This window comes from Hypanus sabinus, chromosome 19 (genome assembly GCF_030144855.1).
Source record: "Hypanus sabinus isolate sHypSab1 chromosome 19, sHypSab1.hap1, whole genome shotgun sequence".
Lineage (NCBI taxonomy): Eukaryota > Metazoa > Chordata > Chondrichthyes > Myliobatiformes > Dasyatidae > Hypanus > Hypanus sabinus.
The window spans coordinates 76,435,305-76,457,685 of record NC_082724.1 but is presented as its reverse complement, the minus strand read 5'-3'; the positions used below and the strand labels follow the sequence as shown (position 1 = coordinate 76,457,685).

Sequence of the window (22,381 nt, the reverse complement as noted above, 5' to 3'; positions counted from 1 at the left end):
AAGGAACCATTAGGAGACAGTGATATCATAGAATTCACCCTGCAGTTAGAGAGGGAAAAAATAAAATCAGATGTATCAGTAATACAGTTGAGTAAAGGGAATTATAGAGGCATAATGGAGGAACTGGCCAACTGTGATGGGAGGGGGACACTATCAGGGATGGCAGAACAGCAAAGGATGGAGTTTCTGGGGGCATTTTGGAAGGTGCAGGATAGGTATATCTATAAGATGAAGAAGTATTCTAAAGGGAGGATGAGGCAAACAAGCAAGTCAAAGACAGCATAAAATCAAGAGGGGGAATATAGTAAAATTAGTGGGAATTAGAGGATTGGGAAGTTTTTAAAAACCTGTAGAAGGCAACTAAAAAGCACAAGCAGAGAAAAGATGAAATATTAAAATAAGCTAACCAATATAAAAGGGGATACAAAAAGTATTCCAGATATAAAAAGAGTAACAGAGTAGATATTGGACCACTGCAAAATAACGCTGAAGAGATAGCAACGGGGGACAAAGAAATGGCAAAAAAAACTTAAGAATTTTGCATCCGTCTTCACTGTGGAAGACACTATTAGCATGCCAGAAATTTGAGTATCAGGGACAGAGTAACCAAAGAGAAGCTGCTTGGGAAGTGGAAAGGTTTGAAGATAGACAAGTAACCTACACCAGATGGACTACAACCCAGGGTTCTGAAAGAGGTAACCAAGGAGATTGTGGAGGCATTAGTAATGATGTTGCAAGAATCGCTAGATTGCTGCGTGACTGGTTCTGGATGACTGGATGAAAATTGCATATACAACTCCACTCTTAAGAGGGAAGGGAAGCTGAATAAAGTAAATTATAGGCCTGTTAGCCTGTTTTCAGAAGTTGGTAAGATGTTGGGAGTCCATTGTTTAAGATGAGATTTTGGGGTACATAAACGTAGGCCAAAGTCAGCATGGTTTCCTTAAGAGAAAATTTTGTCTGACAGATTTGTTGATCTTTGAGGAAATAACACACAGGGTAGACAAAGGAGTCAGTGGATATTGTTTACTTTGACAAGGTGCAGCACATGAGGCTCCTTAACAAGGTAAGAGACATGGTATGATAGGAAAGATACTACCATGGATAGATGATTGCTGACTGGCAAGAGGCAGAGTGGGAATAAAGGGGACCCTTTCTGGTTGGCTGACGGTGACTAGTGCTGTTCCATAGGGGTCCGTATTGGGACTGCTTCTTTTCACATTATGACAGAATTCCTGAATTTATGTGAAGTTTGCAGATACAAAGATAGGTGGAGGTGCAGGTAGTGTTGAGGAAGCAGGGAGTGTACAGATTGGCTTAGACAGATTGGGAGAATAGGCAGATGGAATACAGCATAGCAAAGTGTATGGTCATGCAGACTACTTTCCAAACGGGTAGTAAATTCAAAAATCAGAGGAGCCAAGGTACTTCTGTAGGTTAACATGCAGGTTGAGTTAGTGGTAAGGAAAGCAAATGTGGCATTTGCATTCTTTTTGAGCAGTCTAGAATCCAAGAGCAAGGATATAATGCTGAGGCTTTATAAGGCATTGGTCTGACAAATCAGACTATTGAGAGCAGCTTTGGGCCACTTTTCTAAAAGATATACTGGCATAGGGGAGGGTCCAGAGGAGGTTCACAAGAATGATTCCAGGAATGGAAGGGTTAACATACGAGAAGTGTTTGATGGCTCGGGGCCTGTACTCGCTGGAGTTTGGTGGGGGGGGGGAAGAATCTCTTTGAAATCTATCAGATATTGAAAAGCCAAGATAGAATGGTTGTAACAGGATGTTTCCAATAGTGGGTGAGTCAGAATAATGAACATTTAGAAGGAATTTCTTTAGCTGAAAGGTGGTGAATCTGACAAGGACAGCTCTGGAGACTAAGTCACCGGATATATATATTTAAAGCAGACGTTGATAGGTTCTGCATTTGTCAGGGTATCAAAGATTATAGGGAGAAGGCATAAAAGTGGGGTTGAGAGGGATAAGAAATCAGACATGATGGAAAGTGGAGAAGACTCGATGGGCTGAATGGCCTAATGCTGCCCCTATGTCTTATATCAATGCATATTCCATACCAAGTGATATTGTTGTTGTTCCTTTCTGCGCCTTATGGTGTACTGGGCAGCAATCCTGCTGTTTCTTTGGCATCTGTCTGTTTTTTTAAAAATGAGGCCAAGTTGCTAACTTGACGGTCAACCCTGCACAGATGGAAAGTGTGCAAGCAGCGGCCAGATCTGAACCCGGGACCACTCGCCTTGAAGTCTGGTGTGAATAACACACCACCACCAGCCAGCTAATATCAAGTGATATAGCAAAGACAAAGGTGCTTTTAGTTAAAAGGACAATGGCGTTAGCTCAATTGAAAATCATCATTCCTATCAGGCTGCAATTTTACGAGGCAATGCCCAAGATTGGCTGCCCTCCTGTGGAATTCATGGGTGCTGCAGTTCCCTTCAGCGAGTCCAAACATGTACTGTAGTGATCAGCAACCTTCTTAAGCCCAAGATCCCCTCCCTCGGCCTTAGTGAAAGGGTAGATTTACTCCAAATCGATTAGTTACACGCATGCGCACCGGGGCAGAAAAGGCCAGAAGTAAAACCCCACAACCCAGAAGTAGAAATAATGTATAAACACCAGGGGTCACCACCCTTTTATTTTGCACCGCGGACCGGTTTAATATTGACAGTATTCTTGCGGACAGGCCGACAGGGGGTGGGTGGGGTGTTAAACACGACCGGAATACAGCGATACTCGAAGCAGCTTCCTTATGTCCAGTCTATTCTGCAATTTAGCTTTCGTGGCTCTCAGCACTTAGCTGCTGTCCCGCGCTGCTCAGGGCTTTTCAGCTGAGAAAACTCAATGGGTTTGTCTTTAAGTGCAGGGTGCTTGGACTCAGGGTACTGAAGCAGCTCTGAGGGCTTCATTGCCTCATTAGGCAGCATCCGGGCCTGAACCAGATGCCCTGGCCAGGTGTGGCTGGTCGTGGGTGGGGTGAGAGGACAAGGTCAGGGCCGGAGGTCCCCATATCGGGGCTGCAGCGGTCGCAGTCCAGAGAGAGTGACCGACCGAGCGAGGAGGTGTGCGACAGGGTGCACGCCCAGCCCCTTGTAGGATCTATCGGCCAACAAAAGTTTGGCTCGAGGAATGACTTTAAGTAGATCACAGCGAGGTAACTGCTCTGCTACTTACGAAACCCTGAGCCCGAATTAGGTCGTCTGTAAATATTTTAGCGTCGGGTTCCCCACGAACATTCGGTGTGGTGAACAGGTTTAGAGACGGCGCCCATCTGTCCGCGCTCCAGGCCGGTAGCAACGGCACTCCCCGCCCACCGCGCAAAGCCAACCAGTGATCCCCGACACGCTTAGGTAATGACCTCGCATGTGTTCAAGTTCAACAGTGGGTGTGACAGGGAATGAGGAAAGGTACAGCTGACTCATATCATTTCCTCGTGGCCCGGTGGTTGAGGACCACTGAATTACACTGTGTAGCGCACGGGAGTAACACGCATGCGCACTGGGCAGAAAGAATGGAACTAAAACCCCACAACCCGGAAACAATCTCTCAGCAGTATTTGTGTATTTATTTTTCTTTTTTTTTCGGAATCTACTGGGAAAGTCTCAAGATCGACTCGTCAATCGCAATCGACAGGTTGGCACCACTATTGTACTGGATAGATTAACTGGTCATTGTAAGTTGTCCTGTGGTCAAGTTAGGGTTAAATCAAGGGTGGCTGGGACAGTGCGGATGAAGGGCTGATTCTGTACTGTACTGTTAAATAAATGTGTCAAAAACTGATGGATCGATTTAGCAGAATTCTGCAAAGAGTTTGAAAACATTTCAGATTAAAGAGAAAACTGGACAAACAACTTGATTGACTTGCTGTCTGTACTTAGGATGTCTACATGTAACAAACTACCCCATCCAAATGCGACCTAAGCATTAGAAAATACTGTAAAAGATACTGACCTCATCCACCTCTTTGTTTGTTTTTTTTGGCTGTTTCAATGGCTTTTTCTTGCCTCCTATAAAGCACAAGGAGAATAAAACCAACATGGCATAAAATTATAAGACATCAGGAAAGACAATAGTCACAGAGTTATAAAACACACAAAAGGGCCCCTTTATACTGTGCCAAATGTCTTTCTGAGCTGGCCCCATTTACCTACATTTAGCCCATATCCCTCGAAGCCAGGAGTACCCGACCTTTATTTATGCTATGGACCTGACCACTAACCAAGGGGTGCATCCATGCCCCCAGGTTGGGAACAGCTGCTCCAAACTTTCCTCTTCATGAACTTGTCCAAACAGGTTTTAAATATTGTAAACGTACCCAGTTTTATCACTTCATCTGGTACCTCGTTCTATACTTATTTACTGAGATGCAGGCTCTTCCATCACTTTGAGCCACTCCGCAGAGGAACCCCCAGTGTAATCGCGGGGCGGCACGACCAGAGGGACCCCCGGTCTAATCGCGGGGCGGCACGACCAGAGGGACCCCCGGTCTAATCGCGGGGCGGCACGACCAGAGGGACCCCCGGTCTAATCGCGGGGCGGCACGACCAGAGGGACCCCCGGTCTAATCGCGGGGCGGCACGACCAGAGGGACCCCCGGTCTAATCGCGGGGCGGCACGACCAGAGGGACCCCCGGTCTAATCGCGGGGCGGCACGACCAGAGGGACCCCCGGTCTAATCGCGGGGCGGCACGACCAGAGGGACCCCCGGTCTAATCGCGGGGCGGCACGACCAGAGGAACCCCCAGTCTAATCACGGGGCGGTACGACTTTGGGCTGTGGAAGGAAACCCGAGCCTCCAGAGGAACCCACACATTCTATGGGCAGGACGTCAGAATTATACTCACCCCCCTGTATGAAGAATAAGCTCCCAGGTCTGTTTTGAACCTTTCACCTTATACCATTGTGCTCTGTTTTCAGAATTCCCCAGGAAAGGACTGTGACCACCCACCTTAACTACACACCTCATGATTTTATTAACCTCAGGAAGTGCAAAGTGATGCCATAAAGTGTAAAATCTGAACACAAATTGTTGATTATGTTTAACATGGCAGGCTTTTCTCATTCTGTTGCCGCATGGCCACTACAGCGAGTGGGTGCAGAGCGACTCAGTTGGCAATTATTCCAGATCACCTGTTTTAGAAGAGACAGGCCATGTGGAGCAGGAGAAAAGGTCAGCCTAATAAAGAATGGCATAAAGGTACTTTAGAGGAAGGATTTTAGCTTGGAAAAGTCAAATGGAAATAGCTTGGGTAGAACTAAGAAACAAAAGGGCGGAAAGCATTGGTAATCGGGTACAGGCTCCCAAAACTGTAGAGATAATGCCAGACAAATTTCAATATTCACAAAACTAAAGCTGCCTGTAACAAGGATCATACATTAATCAATCTTACTTTACACAGCAGGGAGGATGAATTCATGGAATTTACAACAGGCTATATTGGACCCATTATGGGGAATAAGAAAGATAAATGATCTGATCAATAAATGGCCTGTAAGGAACAATGATTACAACATTGTTTTATATGAAGGCATTAGTTCAAAACTGAAATCACTGCTTTAGATCTAAATCAAAGAAGCCTCAAGGCATGTGGCTAAGTGTGAAATTACAATGAAAAGGGAGAACATTAAACAATCTCACCCCTACTGGGACATAAGCTGCTGACAGCAGTCCGCTGTCCTGGGCCAGTCTCTCAAGGTATCGCCAGGAGTAGCCCATCTTCTTGGTATCAAGTCAAGCTTATTGTGATCTAACTACATTCATGTATACAATCATATGATGCATATAGAAATGAGATATTTCTTCAAAATCAGGGTGCAAAGCATAGTAATACACATAACACATGACAACATGAAGATAAGGATAAAATTTAGAGTCACAAATAAACTAATGTGCATTAATATTAAATATTGTAGAGTAGGGATTAACCAGTGACACTTCCAATACGATGCAGCAGGAAGTTTAGAAGCCTAAATAGTGTCACGCTAACCATTATTCTACTAAGGTGCCCAGATTTGTTCCAATCTAACTCAATGGCTGAGCCTTCACAGCTTTCTGAGGTAAAGAAATCAAAGAGACCCCGACTTCAGTAGAATTTCCATTATATCTGTCTTAACTGGCTACCCCTGTATTCTGAAACAAGGCTCCCGGTTCTGTTCTCTTCGTCCACCTGATCAGAATTTAAGACTCATTATCATCTTTGTTCCTTCTTCTAAACTGCAGAGAATACAGGTCCTCTCTACTTAATACTTCCTCTTAAACTAGACCGGGGGTCGGCAACCTGCGGCTCCCGAGCCATTTGTGGCTCTTTCACCTCTGTGCTGCGGCTCCCTGTGGCTTTGGGAAATAATTGGTCAGTATTTAATTAAAATGTATTTTATGTTAGTTTGTTAGCTTTTGAAATGTAATTCTAAATTTGAAGATTATGGTGATCTTGTACAATCTAAGTGTGGCGACACATTTCCTCACAATTAGCCAGCATTCCGGCTAAGGGAGATAGCCTACGGGGGTTTGTGAGTACGCGTCTTTTGCAGCATCTGCGTCCATGGGGGCTGGGTTGAGGGAGGCTTAAAAGCAAGGCTGTTTAGTTCGAATAAAGTTATTCGACTGCAGTTTACTGACTGCGTGAGCACACCGCTACAACTTGTTTTTATCGCTATTAATATACGTCACCACTGCCAATACCTGACACCCGCCAGTGCGCGATTTCTTTAATTTTTCGATCCAAGGTAAGCCAACTATGGAGAATTCTAAAAAAAGAAAAGTGACTGAAGAAAACAGAACGTTTAATGATACGTGGACAGATTCATTTGCTTTCACTGTTGACGAGACTGGTTTACCGGTATGCTTAATATGCAATGAGAAACTAGCAAACAACAAAAAGTCAAATGTCGCAAGGCATTTCCAGAATAAACACGCAGCCTTTGCTCAAAAATATCCGGATGGAGATGAGAGAAAAAAAGCCGTTTCGGAACTGATGCGGAAGGTTGATCTGAGCAAAAATCATTTCCAGAAATGGATGAAGTCTGGAAAATCAACGACATACGCTAGTTATATTGCCGCTCAGGAAATAGTCAGGCACGGGAAGCAGTTTACAGATGGTGAATATATAAAAGAATCTTTCATTAAGATTTCAGAACATCTATTCACGGACTTTAAAAACAAGAGTGAAATTGTGCAGAAAATCAGGGATATGCCCCTCTCTGCAAAGACTGTCAAAGACAGAACCATAAAAATGGCAGAAGACATCACAAGACAGCAAATTAAAGACATCAATTCAGCTGTGGCCTACTCGATTGCCTGTGACGAGTCTAAAGACAAAGGTGATATTGAACAAATAGCGTTGTTCTGCCGGTATGTAAACTCTGCCGGGCCACAGGAAGAACTGATTGAGTTGATACCTCTAAAAGACCAAACACGGGGGGAGGACATCTGTGAGGCTGTCTTGAATTGTTTAAGAGCCAAAGGAATAAAGACCACCCATCTGGTGTCAGTAGCTACTGATGGGGGCACCGAATATGACGGGAATGCACAAGGGAATTGTGGCTTTACTGCAGAAGTCGCTGGACAGAAAGCTGCTGACTTTTCACTGCATCTTGCACCAAGAGGTACTGTGCGCTCAAACATTTCCTCCGGAATGCACAGAAGTAATGGATGTTGTCATTCAGATTGTCAATAAAATAATGGCAAAAAGTTTAAATCACCGTCAATTCCGTTTGTTACTGGACGAGCTGGAAATTGCATATTCTGATCTCCTGCTGCACAACAAAGTCTGATGGTTGTCCAGGGGGGAGGTGCTGAAACGCTTTGTCGCGTGTCTGGAAGAAGTGAAAACTTTCCTGGGCAGCAAAGGGCTCAACTTTCCTGAGCTGGAACAGCCAGAGTGGCTGGAAAAGCTACACTTCATGGTAGACATGACAGCGCACCTGAACACGCTGAACACAGCTCTTCAACGGGGTAAGGACGTACAGCCCTGCACATGTTGGAGGATGTTTTGGCATTCGAGCGCAAGTTGATGTTGCTTGCCAGAGATTTACAGAAAGGCACATTGTCTCACTTCCCCAATTTGAGAGAGTTCAAACAAGGTCACGACATGATAAATTCGGAGTATTTACATTCTGCAATCATCGCAATGCAAACATCGTTTGGGAAACGCTTCTGTGAGTTCAGAGAGGAAAAAAACACATTATCCTTCCCGGTCACTCCCCTAAGCATCGATCCATCCCTACTAAATACGACTGCATTGTCAGGTGTGAGTCAACCTGAACAAGTATGATAAATATTTTAATTGCCTATTATTTTACGTATATTCATATGTTTTCATTGTTCAGTGAAATAGTCCTTTTATTTTTCAGGTTGACAGCTGGCTGACGTTATTTTTGGTTTGCTGCTGGCGGCAAATTTAAGTTTGGCGTTTTTCATAAATACAAGAAGGACTCAAATAGACGTTGAGTATTTTACTTAAAAGTAACCTTCAACCCAACGTCTTTTTTTCGGAGTTCAAAATGTTTTTGTTGCATGCAGAAATGTAATTTCGTTTTCTCTGCAGGAGTTCATCAATTTCATAAATGCAACACATTATAGTTTGTTTATACATAGCATAAAGGCAAAACAAAACGTTGTATGCAGTGTTATTTCATTTTAAATGTCAAGCGGGTTTTGCGGCTCCCAGTGTTTTCTTTTCTGTGGGAAATGGGTCCAAGTGGCTCTTTCAGTGGTAAAGGTTGCTGACCCCTGAACTAGACCCACCATACAGGGAATAAAAATAGTCTGCAGAACTTTTTGCTGCATCTCCTCAAAGGCAACTCTCTTTCTGGTAAGGAAAGTGAAATCATAGATAATATTGAAAAGCACTGAACAATTGAAATAAGACAGCTTCAGTCCTGTACCGAATCGAGCTCCAACAGCAAATAAACCAACTGCATTTCTAATTGCTTGCTGTAACTGCTTTTCAATGACTCATTACATCTGAACCCACTGTTAGGCAAGCTGATCCCTGAAAAGTAATAATCACATTTTTGCACATCTGATTCTGGGTAATTCCAATACAGATGTACTAAAATGCTGTCTGATGACACATTCAAAAAGGAACATTCCCATCTGTACATTTCATCCATCCAACTCTTGCAAAGGAACAGAAATGAGGGAGGGGACAGGGGAGAGAATGAAGGAGGGAAGGGAAGGTGGTGAAAAGATGGAGGGAAGTGGATAGTAGGCTGGAGGAAAAAGAATGAGCAGGAAAATGGGCAGAGGACATTATGCAGGTGGACAACTGGAGGAAATGGAGCTATGGAGATGGAAGGATGGTCATTTGGAGTGGGTTAGAGGGAGGGGCTGGTGTAGAATATGGAGAAAGATGGAGGGAGATGACGGACGGGGACACGTGATGGGGTAAGTGCAAAATTGAAAAAGACATGCTGTGAGGGTGTTGGGGTAGAATGGAGATAGATGTGAATGAAGGGAGAGATACAGATGGAGGGAGGGGATGGTGTAAAATGGACAGGAAATGGAGGGAGAAGACAATGTAAAATGGGTGTAGAGATGCAGGAGGGGATGGGATAAAATGTACATAGAGATGAAGAGCAGTGATGGCGTAAAATGGACATTGAGAAGGGGAATGGTGACAACTGGACAGATGGAGGAGGGGATGGTGTAAAATGGACAGAGGTGGAGGAGGGGATGGTGTAAAATGGACAGAGGTGGAGGATGGGATGGTGTAAAATGGACAGGGGTGGAGGAGGGGATGGTGTAAAACGGACAGAGGTGGAGGAGGGGATGGTGTAAAATGGACAGAGGTGGAGGAGGGGATGGTGTAAAATGGACAGGGGTGGAGGAGGGGGTGTAAAATGGACAGAGGTGGAGGAGGGGATGGTGTAAAATGGACAGAGGTGGAGGACGGGATGGTGTAAAATGGACAGGGGTGGAGGAGGGGATGGTGTAAAATGGACAGGGGTGGAGGAGGGGATGGTGTAAAATGGACAGAGGTAGAGGAGGGGATGGTGTAAAATGGACAGAGGTGGAGGAGGGGATGGTGTAAAATGGGCAGGGGTGGAGGAGGGGATGGTGTAAAATGGACAGGGGTGGAGGAGGGGATGGGGTAAAATGGACAGATGTGGAGGAGGGGATGGTGTAAAATGGACAGGGGTGGAGGAGGGGATGGTGTAAAACGGACAGGGGTGGAGGAGGGGATGGTGTAAAACGGACAGGGGTGGAGGAGGGGATGGTGTAAAACGGACAGAGGTGGAGGAGGGGATGGTGTAAAACGGACAGAGGTGGAGGAGGGGATGGTGTAAAATGGACAGATGTGGAGGAGGGGATGGTGTAAAATGGACAGGGGTGGAGGAGGGGGATGGTGTAAAATGGGCAGGGGTGGAGGAGGGGATGGTGTAAAATGGACAGGGTGGAGGAGGGGATGGTGTAAAATGGACAGATGTGGAGGAGGGGATGGTGTAAAATGGACAGGGGTGGAGGAGGGGATGGTGTAAAATGGACAGGGGTGGAGGAGGGGATGGTGTAAAATGGACAGAGGAGGAGGAGGGGATGGTGTAAAATGGACAGATGTGGAGGAGGGGATGGTGTAAAATGGACAGGGGTGGAGGAGGGGATGGTGTAAAATGGACAGGGGTGGAGGAGGGGATGGTGTAAAACGGACAGGGGTGGAGGAGGGGATGGTGTAAAACGGACAGAGGTGGAGGAGGGGATGGTGTAAAACGGACAGAGGTGGAGGAGGGGATGGTGTAAAATGGACAGATGTGGAGGAGGGGATGGTGTAAAATGGACAGGGGTGGAGGAGGGGATGGTGTAAAATGGACAGGGGTGGAGGAGGGGATGGTGTAAAATGGACAGGGGTGGAGGAGGGGATGGTGTAAAATGGACAGAGGAGGAGGAGGGGATGGTGTAAAATGGACAACGGGTGGAGGAGGGGATGGTGTAAAACGGACAGAGGTGGAGGAGGGGATGGTGTAAAACGGACAGATGTGGAGGAGGGGATGGTGTAAAATGGACAGGGGTGGAGGAGGGGGATGGTGTAAAATGGGCAGGGGTGGAGGACGGGATGGTGTAAAATGGACAGGGTGGAGGAGGGGATGGTGTAAAATGGACAGATGTGGAGGAGGGGATGGTGTAAAATGGACAGGGGTGGAGGAGGGGATGGTGTAAAATGGACAGGGGTGGAGGAGGGGATGGTGTAAAATGGACAGAGGTGGAGGAGGGGATGGTGTAAAATGGACAGAGGTGGAGGAGGGGATGGTGTAAAATGGACAGAGGTGGAGGAGGGGATGGTGTAAAATGGACAGAGGTGGAGGAGGGGATGGTGTAAAATGGACAGAGGTGGAGGAGGGGATGGTGTAAAATGGACAGAGGTGGAGGAGGGGATGGTGTAAAATGGACAGAGGTGGAGGAGGGGATGGTGTAAAATGGACAGATGTGGAGGAGGGGATGGTGTAAAATGGACAGGGGTGGAGGAGGGGATGGTGTAAAATGGACAGGGGTGGAGGAGGGGATGGTGTAAAATGGGCAGGGGTGGAGGAGGGGATGGTGTAAAATGGACAGATGTGGAGGAGGGGATGGTGTAAAATGGACAGTGGTGGAGGAGGGGATGGTGTAAAATGGACAGGGTTGGAGGAGGGGATGGTGTAAAATGGACAGAGGTGGAGGAGGGGATGGTGTAAAATGGACAGAGGTGGAGGAGGGGATGGTGTAAAATGGACAGAGGTGGAGGAGGGGATGGTGTAAAATGGACAGAGGTGGAGGAGGGGATGGTGTAAAATGGACAGAGGTGGAGGAGGGGATGGTGTAAAATGGACAGATGTGGAGGAGGGGATGGTGTAAAATGGACAGGGGTGGAGGAGGGGATGGTGTAAAATGGACAGGGGTGGAGGAGGGGATGGTGTAAAATGGACAGAGGTGGAGGAGGGGATGGTGTAAAATGGACAGGGGTGGAGGAGGGGATGGAGTAAAATGGACAGATGTGGAGGAGGGGATGGTGTAAAATGGACAGAGGTGGAGGAGGGGATGGTGTAAAATGGACAGAGGTGGAGGAGGGGATGTTGTAAAATGGACAGAGGTGGAGGAGGGGATGGTGTAAAATGGACAGATGTGGAGGAGGGGATGGTGTAAAATGGACAGGGGTGGAGGAGGGGATGGTGTAAAATGGACAGGGGTGGAGGAGGGGATGGTGTAAAATGGGCAGGGGTGGAGGAGGGGATGGTGTAAAATGGACAGGGGTGGAGGAGGGGATGGTGTAAAATGGACAGATGTGGAGGAGGGGATGGTGTAAAATGGACAGCGGTGGAGGAGGGGATGGTGTAAAATGGACAGGGGTGGAGGAGGGGATGGTGTAAAATGGACAGAGGTGGAGGAGGGGATGGTGTAAAATGGACAGAGGTGGAGGAGGGGATGGTGTAAAATGGACAGATGTGGAGGAGGGGATGGTGTAAAATGGACAGGGGTGGAGGAGGGGATGGTGTAAAATGGACAGGGGTGGAGGAGGGGATGGTGTAAAATGGACAGAGGTGGAGGAGGGGATGGTGTAAAATGGACAGGGGTGGAGGAGGGGATGGTGTAAAATGGACAGATGTGGAGGAGGGGATGGTGTAAAATGGACAGAGGTGGAGGAGGGGATGGTGTAAAATGGACAGAGGTGGAGGAGGGGATGGTGTAAAATGGACAGATGTGGAGGAGGGGATGGTGTAAAATGGACAGTGGTGGAGGAGGGGATGGTGTAAAATGGACAGGGGTGGAGGAGGGGATGGTGTAAAATGGACAGATGTGGAGGAGGGGATGGTGTAAAATGGACAGGGGTGGAGGAGGGGATGGTGTAAAATGGACAGGGGTGGAGGAGGGGATGGTGTAAAATGGACAGAGGTGGAGGAGGGGATGGTGTAAAATGGACAGGGGTGGAGGAGGGGATGGTGTAAAATGGACAGATGTGGAGGAGGGGATGGTGTAAAATGGACAGGGGTGGAGGAGGGGATGGTGTAAAATGGACAGAGGTGGAGGAGGGGATGGTGTAAAATGGACAGAGGTGGAGGAGGGGATGGTGTAAAATGGACAGAGGTGGAGGAGGGGATGGTGTAAAATGGACAGAGGTGGAGGAGGGGATGGTGTAAAATGGACAGAGGTGGAGGAGGGGATGGTGTAAAATGGACAGAGGTGGAGGAGGGGATGGTGTAAAATGGACAGATGTGGAGGAGGGGATGGTGTAAAATGGACAGGGGTGGAGGAGGGGATGGTGTAAAATGGACAGGGGTGGAGGAGGGGATGGTGTAAAATGGGCAGGGGTGGAGGAGGGGATGGTGTAAAATGGACAGATGTGGAGGAGGGGATGGTGTAAAATGGACAGTGGTGGAGGAGGGGATGGTGTAAAATGGACAGGGTTGGAGGAGGGGATGGTGTAAAATGGACAGAGGTGGAGGAGGGGATGGTGTAAAATGGACAGAGGTGGAGGAGGGGATGGTGTAAAATGGACAGAGGTGGAGGAGGGGATGGTGTAAAATGGACAGAGGTGGAGGAGGGGATGGTGTAAAATGGACAGAGGTGGAGGAGGGGATGGTGTAAAATGGACAGATGTGGAGGAGGGGATGGTGTAAAATGGACAGGGGTGGAGGAGGGGATGGTGTAAAATGGACAGGGGTGGAGGAGGGGATGGTGTAAAATGGACAGAGGTGGAGGAGGGGATGGTGTAAAATGGACAGGGGTGGAGGAGGGGATGGAGTAAAATGGACAGATGTGGAGGAGGGGATGGTGTAAAATGGACAGAGGTGGAGGAGGGGATGGTGTAAAATGGACAGAGGTGGAGGAGGGGATGTTGTAAAATGGACAGAGGTGGAGGAGGGGATGGTGTAAAATGGACAGATGTGGAGGAGGGGATGGTGTAAAATGGACAGGGGTGGAGGAGGGGATGGTGTAAAATGGACAGGGGTGGAGGAGGGGATGGTGTAAAATGGGCAGGGGTGGAGGAGGGGATGGTGTAAAATGGACAGGGGTGGAGGAGGGGATGGTGTAAAATGGACAGAGGTGGAGGAGGGGATGGTGTAAAATGGACAGAGGTGGAGGAGGGGATGGTGTAAAATGGACAGATGTGGAGGAGGGGATGGTGTAAAATGGACAGTGGTGGAGGAGGGGATGGTGTAAAATGGACAGGGGTGGAGGAGGGGATGGTGTAAAATGGACAGATGTGGAGGAGGGGATGGTGTAAAATGGACAGGGGTGGAGGAGGGGATGGTGTAAAATGGACAGGGGTGGAGGAGGGGATGGTGTAAAATGGACAGAGGTGGAGGAGGGGATGGTGTAAAATGGACAGGGGTGGAGGAGGGGATGGTGTAAAATGGACAGATGTGGAGGAGGGGATGGTGTAAAATGGACAGATGTGGAGGAGGGGATGGTGTAAAATGGACAGAGGTGGAGGAGGGGATGGTGTAAAATGGACAGGGGTGGAGGAGGGGATGGTGTAAAATGGACAGGTGGAGGAGGGGATGGTGTAAAATGGACAGAGGTGGAGGAGGGGATGGTGTAAAACGGACAGAGGTGGAGGAGGGGATGGTGTAAAATGGACAGAGGTGGAGGAGGGGATGGTGTAAAATGGACAGGGGTGGAGGAGGGGATGGTGTAAAATGGACAGGGGTGGAGGAGGGGATGGTGTAAAATGGACAGATGTGGAGGAGGGGGATGGTGTAAAATGGACAGATGTGGAGGAGGGGATGGTGTAAAATGGACAGGGGTGGAGGAGGGGATGGTGTAAAATGGACAGGGGTGGAGGAGGGGATGGTGTAAAATGGACAGGGGTGGAGGAGGGGATGGTGTAAAATGGACAGGGGTGGAGGAGGGGATGGTGTAAAATGGACAGAGGTGGAGGAGGGGATGGTGTAAAATGGACAGGGGTGGAGGAGGGGATGGTGTAAAATGGACAGGGGTGGAGGAGGGGATGGTGTAAAATGGACAGGGGTGGAGGAGGGGATGGTGTAAAATGGACAGAGCTGGAGGAGGGGGATGGTGTAAAATGGACAGATGTGGAGGAGGGGATGGTGTAAAATGGACAGGGGTGGAGGAGGGGATGGTGTAAAATGGACAGGGGTGGAGGAGGGGATGGTGTAAAATGGACAGGGGTGGAGGAGGGGATGGTGTAAAATGGACAGGGGTGGAGGAGGGGATGGTGTAAAATGGACAGAGGTGGAGGAGGGGATGGTGTAAAATGGACAGGGGTGGAGGAGGGGATGGTGTAAAATGGACAGGGGTGGAGGAGGGGATGGTGTAAAATGGACAGGGGTGGAGGAGGGGATGGTGTAAAATGGACAGGGGTGGAGGAGGGGATGGTGTAAAATGGACAGGGGTGGAGGAGGGGATGGTGTAAAATGGACAGGGGTGGAGGAGGGGATGGTGTAAAATGGACAGGGGTGGAGGAGGGGATGGTGTAAAACGGACAGCGGTGGAGGAGGGGATGGTGTAAAACGGACAGATGTGGAGGAGGGGATGGTGTAAAACGGACAGGGGTGGAGGAGGGGATGGTGTAAAACGGACAGGGGTGGAGGAGGGGATGGTGTAAAATGGACAGGGGTGGAGGAGGGGATGGTGTAAAACGGACAGAGGTGGAGGAGGGGATGGTGTAAAATGGACAGAGGTGGAGGAGGGGATGGTGTAAAATGGACAGGGGTGGAGGAGGGGATGGTGTAAAATGGACAGGGGTGGAGGAGGGGATGGTGTAAAATGGACAGGGGTGGAGGAGGGGATGGTGTAAAATGGACAGATGTGGAGGAGGGGATGGTGTAAAATGGACAGATGTGGAGGAGGGGATGGTGTAAAATGGACAGATGTGGAGGAGGGGATGGTGTAAAATGGACAGGGGTGGAGGAGGGGATGGTGTAAAATGGACAGGGGTGGAGGAGGGGATGGTGTAAAATGGACAGAGGTGGAGGAGGGGATGGTGTAAAATGGACAGGGGTGGAGGAGGGGGATGAAGGGGAAGATAGAGTTGGAGGATGGTGTGGAATGGCAATAGAGCCGAATGGAGGGGGCAGTGCGAAGTGCGAAGAGAGAGCGATGAAGGGGGATGGTGGAGACCGAGGGGAAGAGTGGAGGGATTTAATCTGAGTCCATTCCTCACCTTCTCTGCCCGACATCTTCCACGGGTTGATTGCTGCCGCCCGCCGTTCACTCAGGACCCCGGAAATAGAAGCCCAGTTCTCGCCTATGCTCCGTCACGTGATCCGGTAGCGCCACCCTGCGGTGCGATGCGGTACTGCAGCGAGTACTCAGTGCTGCACTTTCTCACGTTTCGGAACTGTTTTATATTTCAGGATTCAACATAATCTTTTTAAAATTATCATCGACTATTTTGAGCTTTTCCTTTTGGATCTCCTTTAACGTCAATGAAATACAAATGGCTCCTCAAGCCTGCTCCCGCATTCAATCAAACTTTTTTGCGGTAGAGGATTTCGAAGGGCCACGTTAGACCGTACATTCCACCCTATAAAAATTCATTTCAGAGAGGTAGCACCCCCGCCCTCCCGTCGACCTCCACGAGTGTATGTGTACAGGACATTTGATTCTGAAAGAACACAATTTATTTGATCACATATTGGAACTATTTACACACACACACACACACACACACACACACACACACACACACACACACACACACACACACACACACACACACACACACACACACACACACACACACACACACACACACATTCCTTGTTGAGTACTGTAGTTTGTTGGCAGTCTCAATGCTAATAGCTAAATGCTAATGCAAATAGCTTTTCTATTTCTTTTGCAAACTGTCCTTGTACTCTGATGTGACTTGCTTGGCAGATTTGAGCATTTTGCTGGAAGTCTCAACCTCACAGCAGTCCGTGTCAGTGAATTCGTTAATTTTGCAAGACATCAGATTGTCAAGTGTTTTGTGAGACAGCTGACTTCTGAATTCTGTCTTAACGTGACGCACTATGCTGAATGCCCTTTCTACATCACAGTTAGAATTTGGCAGCACCAAAAGCAGCTTCATCAACTGGCAGAGCTCTTTGTATCTCAGCTGCCCTGTGCTCACAGATTTTACTGTGAACAGCTTCCCCCAGAACTCATCAACTGGCAAACTTTTGTAGTTTGCACCAGTCCTTCAAGGTCAGTTGAGAAGTAATCCAGGACTTCCAAGTGGAGCTGTTCTCTCGCATCTGCCTTGATCACATTTGGAAATCTCTCTGACAAAGACAAAACCTGCTCTGGATTCACCTCATCTTGGCTCTCTGTATTGGCCACTGACAGATTTTTCAAGATCTGGTCTTGAGAATGTGAAGAGGGTAAGGGGTGCGTGTAGAGGGGGTGGGCGAGGGGTAAGTGTAGCAAAATATGTAGACAGGACAAGAGAGAGGTATGTCATTGGGGAAGTAAGCAGAGGTAGCTAAAATAAGGTGCCAAGCCAGATGTGGAGACCACAGGGACAACCACAAAACAATGTGCTTGGCAAAATATTTTAAGGATACCTATTTCAAGTATCCTGAAGTATGTCAGTATTAATTCTAGGTATTACACTTTAATCTTCGCTAATTCTGAGTATTTCGCATGCTTAGCTATGCAATAGCCAATCAATTGATGAATTTGAATCGGTAATCATATTTGCGAATGTAGTACCCTGCTTTTGGGTATAAGTATGACCTTTGTAAACCGACAAATTGGGAGTTGGCTACCTTACGCCCGAAGTGCGTGGGGCTGCGAACTCTTCTCTGAATAAAAACCGTTTCAGAGGTAATTTTGTGTCTTTGGTGTTTTTCCTCAAATGAGCAGGTAACAGTTACAGGTTGACAATTTGGCGAGCCAGCCAGGAGCCAAACGGCTGGCAGTTCTGGGATCCAGTGTAAGTGATCGGCGGGCAGGTACGAGCGGGTTGAGACGGAAGGGCCTTCTGAGAGATTTTGTCTCTCTCCCCCTCTCTGACTCCCCGTTCCGACCCCTTCGGCTCCGGCTGACCATCCATGGACCAAACAGAGAACCTCAGTTGGGAGACATGGATAACAGGTGAGAACTACATAATAGTTTGGGGTTTGAGTCCCCTGGTTAAATAGTTTGGGGTTTGAGTACCCTGGTAAAAAATTTAAAAAAAGGAAGTTTGGGGTTCAAGTCCCCTGGTTAAAATAGTTTGGGGTTCGAGTCCCCTGGTAAATAGTTTGGGGTTCGAGTCCCCTGGTTAAATAGTTTGGAGTTCGAGTCGCCTGGTAAAAAATTTAAAAAAAGGAAGTTTGGGGTTCGAGTCCCCTGGTTAAAATAGTTTGGGGTTCGAATCCCCTGGTAAATAGTTTGGGGTTCGAGTCCCCTGGTTAAAATAGTTTGGGGGTTCGAGTCCCCTGGTTAAAATAGTTTGGGGTTCGAATCCCCTGGTAAATAGTTTGGGGTTCGAGTCCCCTGGTTAAAATAGTTTGGGGTTCGAATCCCCTGGTAAATAGTTTGGGGTTCGAGTCCCCTGGTTAAAATAGTTTGGGGTTCGAATCCCCTGGTAAATAGTTTGGGGTTCGAGTCCCCTGGTTAAAATAGTTTGGGGTTCGAATCCCCTGGTAAATAGTTTGGGGTTCGAGTCCCCTGGTTAAAATAGTTTGGGGTTCGAATCCCCTGGTAAATAGTTTGGGGTTCGAGTCCCCTGGTTAAAATAGTTTGGGGTTCAAGTCCCCTGGTTAAAATAGTTTGGGGTTCGAGTCCCCTGGTATAGGAAGCGGGGTTAGAGTCCCTGCGTGGGGGTTGGATTTGGAAGCTCTGGAGCAATACATATCTAATTTGATTAAGGTCTGGTCCCAACATCTAACTGAAACCGCATCCTGCCTTAGACTGGTTGTTAAGAGCAGAAATCTGCCAGGCGAAGGTCAGGACACTGAAGTGGATGTGAGAGTAAGTTACCAAAATGGGCCAGACTCTAGATAAATCAGGACCAAATACACCATTATGGAAAATGGGGAAAGAATTCCCTGAAAACGAGGCAGATTTACGGAGACTGAGCGCGCGGATGAATAAGAAGTTGAGGAATGAATTTTGGCCATTGGGGGAACTTGGGATCTTGAGAAGTGTAAGCGAGCAGAGAGACAGATGTGGCGACAGAGTGTCTCACAGAAATGGAAAGATCTAATTACGCGTGGTATACCGTGGCCAGCAGACTTAATGAGCTCTCCCGCCAGACCTCCTGGGAGGTGAATGAAAGAAATAGAAAGATACCCATCAATGATAGTAACGGAAAACCCATGGGCTGGCCGGTACTGAAGGCCTTGTGTGAAATCTATGATGAGGAGTGTAGGATTGATGATCATAATGTAAAACTTGGTGATAGAAGGCCAGCACCGGATATGACTGGGCTGCAGACCCTATTTGACCCTAATGAGGACTGAGGAGGAGGAGGAGCAGCAGGTCCCTTCGTTGGTGAGGGCTGCGAATCCCGCCCCGCCTGTACCTTCGGAGCCTCCCGCCCCCCCCCTGTGCCCTTGACCCATGATCGCCCCCCCCCCCCCCCCCCCATGCACTCCCGACTTCCCTTTTCGGGGTTGTCAGCTCCGGTGCGGGAGTTCCAGATGACCGAAGAACTCCTCACTCGCTATAACCACTATGGGTCCCTTATTAGATTGCGGTGACCCCCAATTTGGGCGTCAACCTGGCAGGAAGGGACATTCTCTGTCGTTTCCATCTCACCGTCACCTGCACTAGTGATGGTCTCACCCTGACCGAACGTCCTACCCATTGGGCGTTCTGGCTTCACGTTCCCCCACAATGGTGGGCGTTGGACCTCACCCACCTCCCCTCCTGCTCGCCAGTTGCCCTCGAGCCCCCGTACACTCCCCATGTGACCCTTGCGTACGACCCTTCAGGACGTTCAGAGGTCTTGTCAGCCTTATTCGCCCCACACTTGGGAACTGAATTCCCAATTTCAGTCTTTGCCATTGTGACTGCGGAGGCAGGCATAGCCTTAGCCGCCCATGTCCCCGACTTCCAGGGCAGCAGTCCCCTGGAATAAGCCCTCATATAACCCTCCGCGTAAATGAGGGTCACGCAGCTAAGGAATTGGGTCCCGCTGTCTTCAGGGTGCTGCAGCAGGCAGATCCTTCCATGACAGGAAACCCGCAGGAAGTGGAAAGCAGTAGCACTATTTTCTTCAACAAGCAATGTGACACCTCAGGAACCCTGCACCACCATCAGCCTTTCACTGATCCCTGCTATGAACCCCCCCCTCAGATATGGGCAACCTCCAAGACCGACATAGGCCTTACCCCGGTAGCCCCCGTCCAGATACAGGTAAAGCCCAACTCACAATTGCCCCAGATCCCGCAGTACCCTCTCAAAGCGGAAGCCATTCAGGGTGTCCACCCGCTTATTACCTCTTTAGAACAGGGCGTCTTGGTCCCCTGCCTTTCACCCTGTAATACCCCGATCTTAGCAGTACCAAAGCCCGGACGCCCCGAGTGGCGCCTTGTGCAAGATTTAAGGGCAATTAATGACATAATCCCTCCCCTACATGCCGCCATCCCCAACCCCGCAACCATTCTGGGCCAGATACCCGCCACTGCACGGTGGTTCACCATTATAGATTTACAACACGCCTTCTTCTCCATACCCTTACCTGAGGAGTCACGCTACTTATTCGCCTTCACTTTCCAGGATCGCCAATACACCTGGACCCGACCTCCCCAGTGCTTCAGGGACTCCCCCACTATTTTCTCACAGACCCTTTGTGGCCAACTGAAGGACCTCACCTTCCCTAAAAACTCAGCGCTCGTCCAGTACGTTGATGACCTGCTTTTGGCTAGCGACACTCAGTATGCCTGTGAGGAGGACACAAACTATCTCCCACTTATCCGATGACTCTCCCGTTAGCAAAGGCAATGCCAGAGCAGCCAAGCGAGCCTCCTCCTCTAAAGCAATAACTGTGGATTCGACCCCACGCCTTCTGCCTGTCAGGCAGCCGGTTGATAGCCCAGGCATATCCGACATCGCGCGATTACAGGGGGACGCCCCTGCAGCAGAAATTGATGTTGGAAAAAAAATGGTTGTATTATTAATAACGCCACGGGCCTCTGGCAGACCCCAGCAGGTCAGATTTGTGTTCCTGATACTCTCCTGCCTGTCCTGGTCGACTGCCTCCACTCTGACCCTCATCTCGGCCAGGAGGGAATGTGTATGTTGTTATTAAAAACATGGTGGTCCCCCAGTTTGAATGAGGCAGTGGAGAGACGGGCAAGGGGTTGCTTAATTTGTTGTAAAGTAAACCCGGGCAAATCTAATAGATGTGATAAAGGGTGCACCCCAACCCCAGCAAGACCGTTTGACACATTACAAATGTACTTTGTCGAGTTACCTAAGGTAAATTGTTATAAGTACTGTTTGGTTATAATCGATGTCTTTAGTAAATGGATTGAAGCCTTCCCCACAACAAACAACAAGGCTTCCACGCTACTGAAAGAAGTTGTTCCTCGTTTTGGTATCCCACAAAGACTATCATCTGATAACGGCCCGCACTTCATTGGGAAAGTAAACAAAGAACTCTGCGAAATACTAAAGATTGAACAACAATTCCACTGTGCCTACCACCCCCGAGCCGCAGGAATCGTGGAACGTGCAAACGGCACCCTGAAGGACAAACTAACTAAATTGACCCTTGAACCAGGACTAAACTGACTGAAGTCCTTCCCCTGGCACTGTATCATATGCGCATTACACCTCAAACCGGTACTGGGCTAACTGCTGCTGAAATAGTTTACGGGCGCCCAAACAGAACCCCATGGGGCAGTGACCAGAACCCCCCGGGGGCCAATACAGGTAGATCTACAAATGATGGGCGAGGAACTGTGGTGTTACCTCAAGCATTTAACTTTGTCTCTTAAGTCCCCACACGCTCGGGTGAAGGAAGCCTCAAGACCTGTTCCTGACAGAGAAGGCGAGTGGCAGGGAGCAGAACCAGGAGGCTGGGTGTCAATTAGGAACTGGGATCGACCCAAGCTGGGAGCCCGGTGGAAAGGACCGTACCAGGTCCTCCTGCAGACCCCCTCTGCTGTCAAGGTGAAGGGACAAGAACGTTGGATTCATCTGAGCGACTGCAAGCGCTGGACCTCGGACTCGCTAGAAACTACAGATAAATGAAGGAACTGATAAACGGACTTGATTGAACTGTTGTGTGTTTAAATTCCTTTTTCCTTGTGGTGTCACATCGTTGAAATTGTGCTCTGGTAATGGAAGGTAGGATGCTCTTGGTTATCTATATTCTTTTAGGGATAGTGGGGTATAGGACAGAGGTTGAGGGACAACTGGACGAGGAACCAAAACCCCTAAAAGGATCGAAGGAGGACATTTCAAGGCAGAAAAGCGATTGGGGCTTCCCCAAAGGCTCCACTCGTGTGGT

At 48.6% G+C, this 22,381-nt stretch overlaps 1 protein-coding gene across 1 annotated transcript in view; it reads right to left on the bottom strand.

The window, feature by feature from the left end:
* The window catches only part of tma7 (translation machinery associated 7 homolog), a 31,125-nt gene extending 14,901 nt beyond the window's left edge, over positions 1-16,224 (bottom strand). Inside the window, exons 1-2 of the mRNA XM_059944790.1 lie at positions 16,115-16,224; positions 3,969-4,024 (exon numbers count right to left, since the gene is read on the bottom strand). Of these exons, the coding sequence (XP_059800773.1) occupies positions 3,969-4,024; positions 16,115-16,130 (72 nt within the window). The 5' untranslated portion in view covers positions 16,131-16,224. The remainder of the gene's footprint in view (positions 1-3,968; positions 4,025-16,114) is intronic.
* Between the last annotated feature and the right edge of the window lie 6,157 nt (positions 16,225-22,381).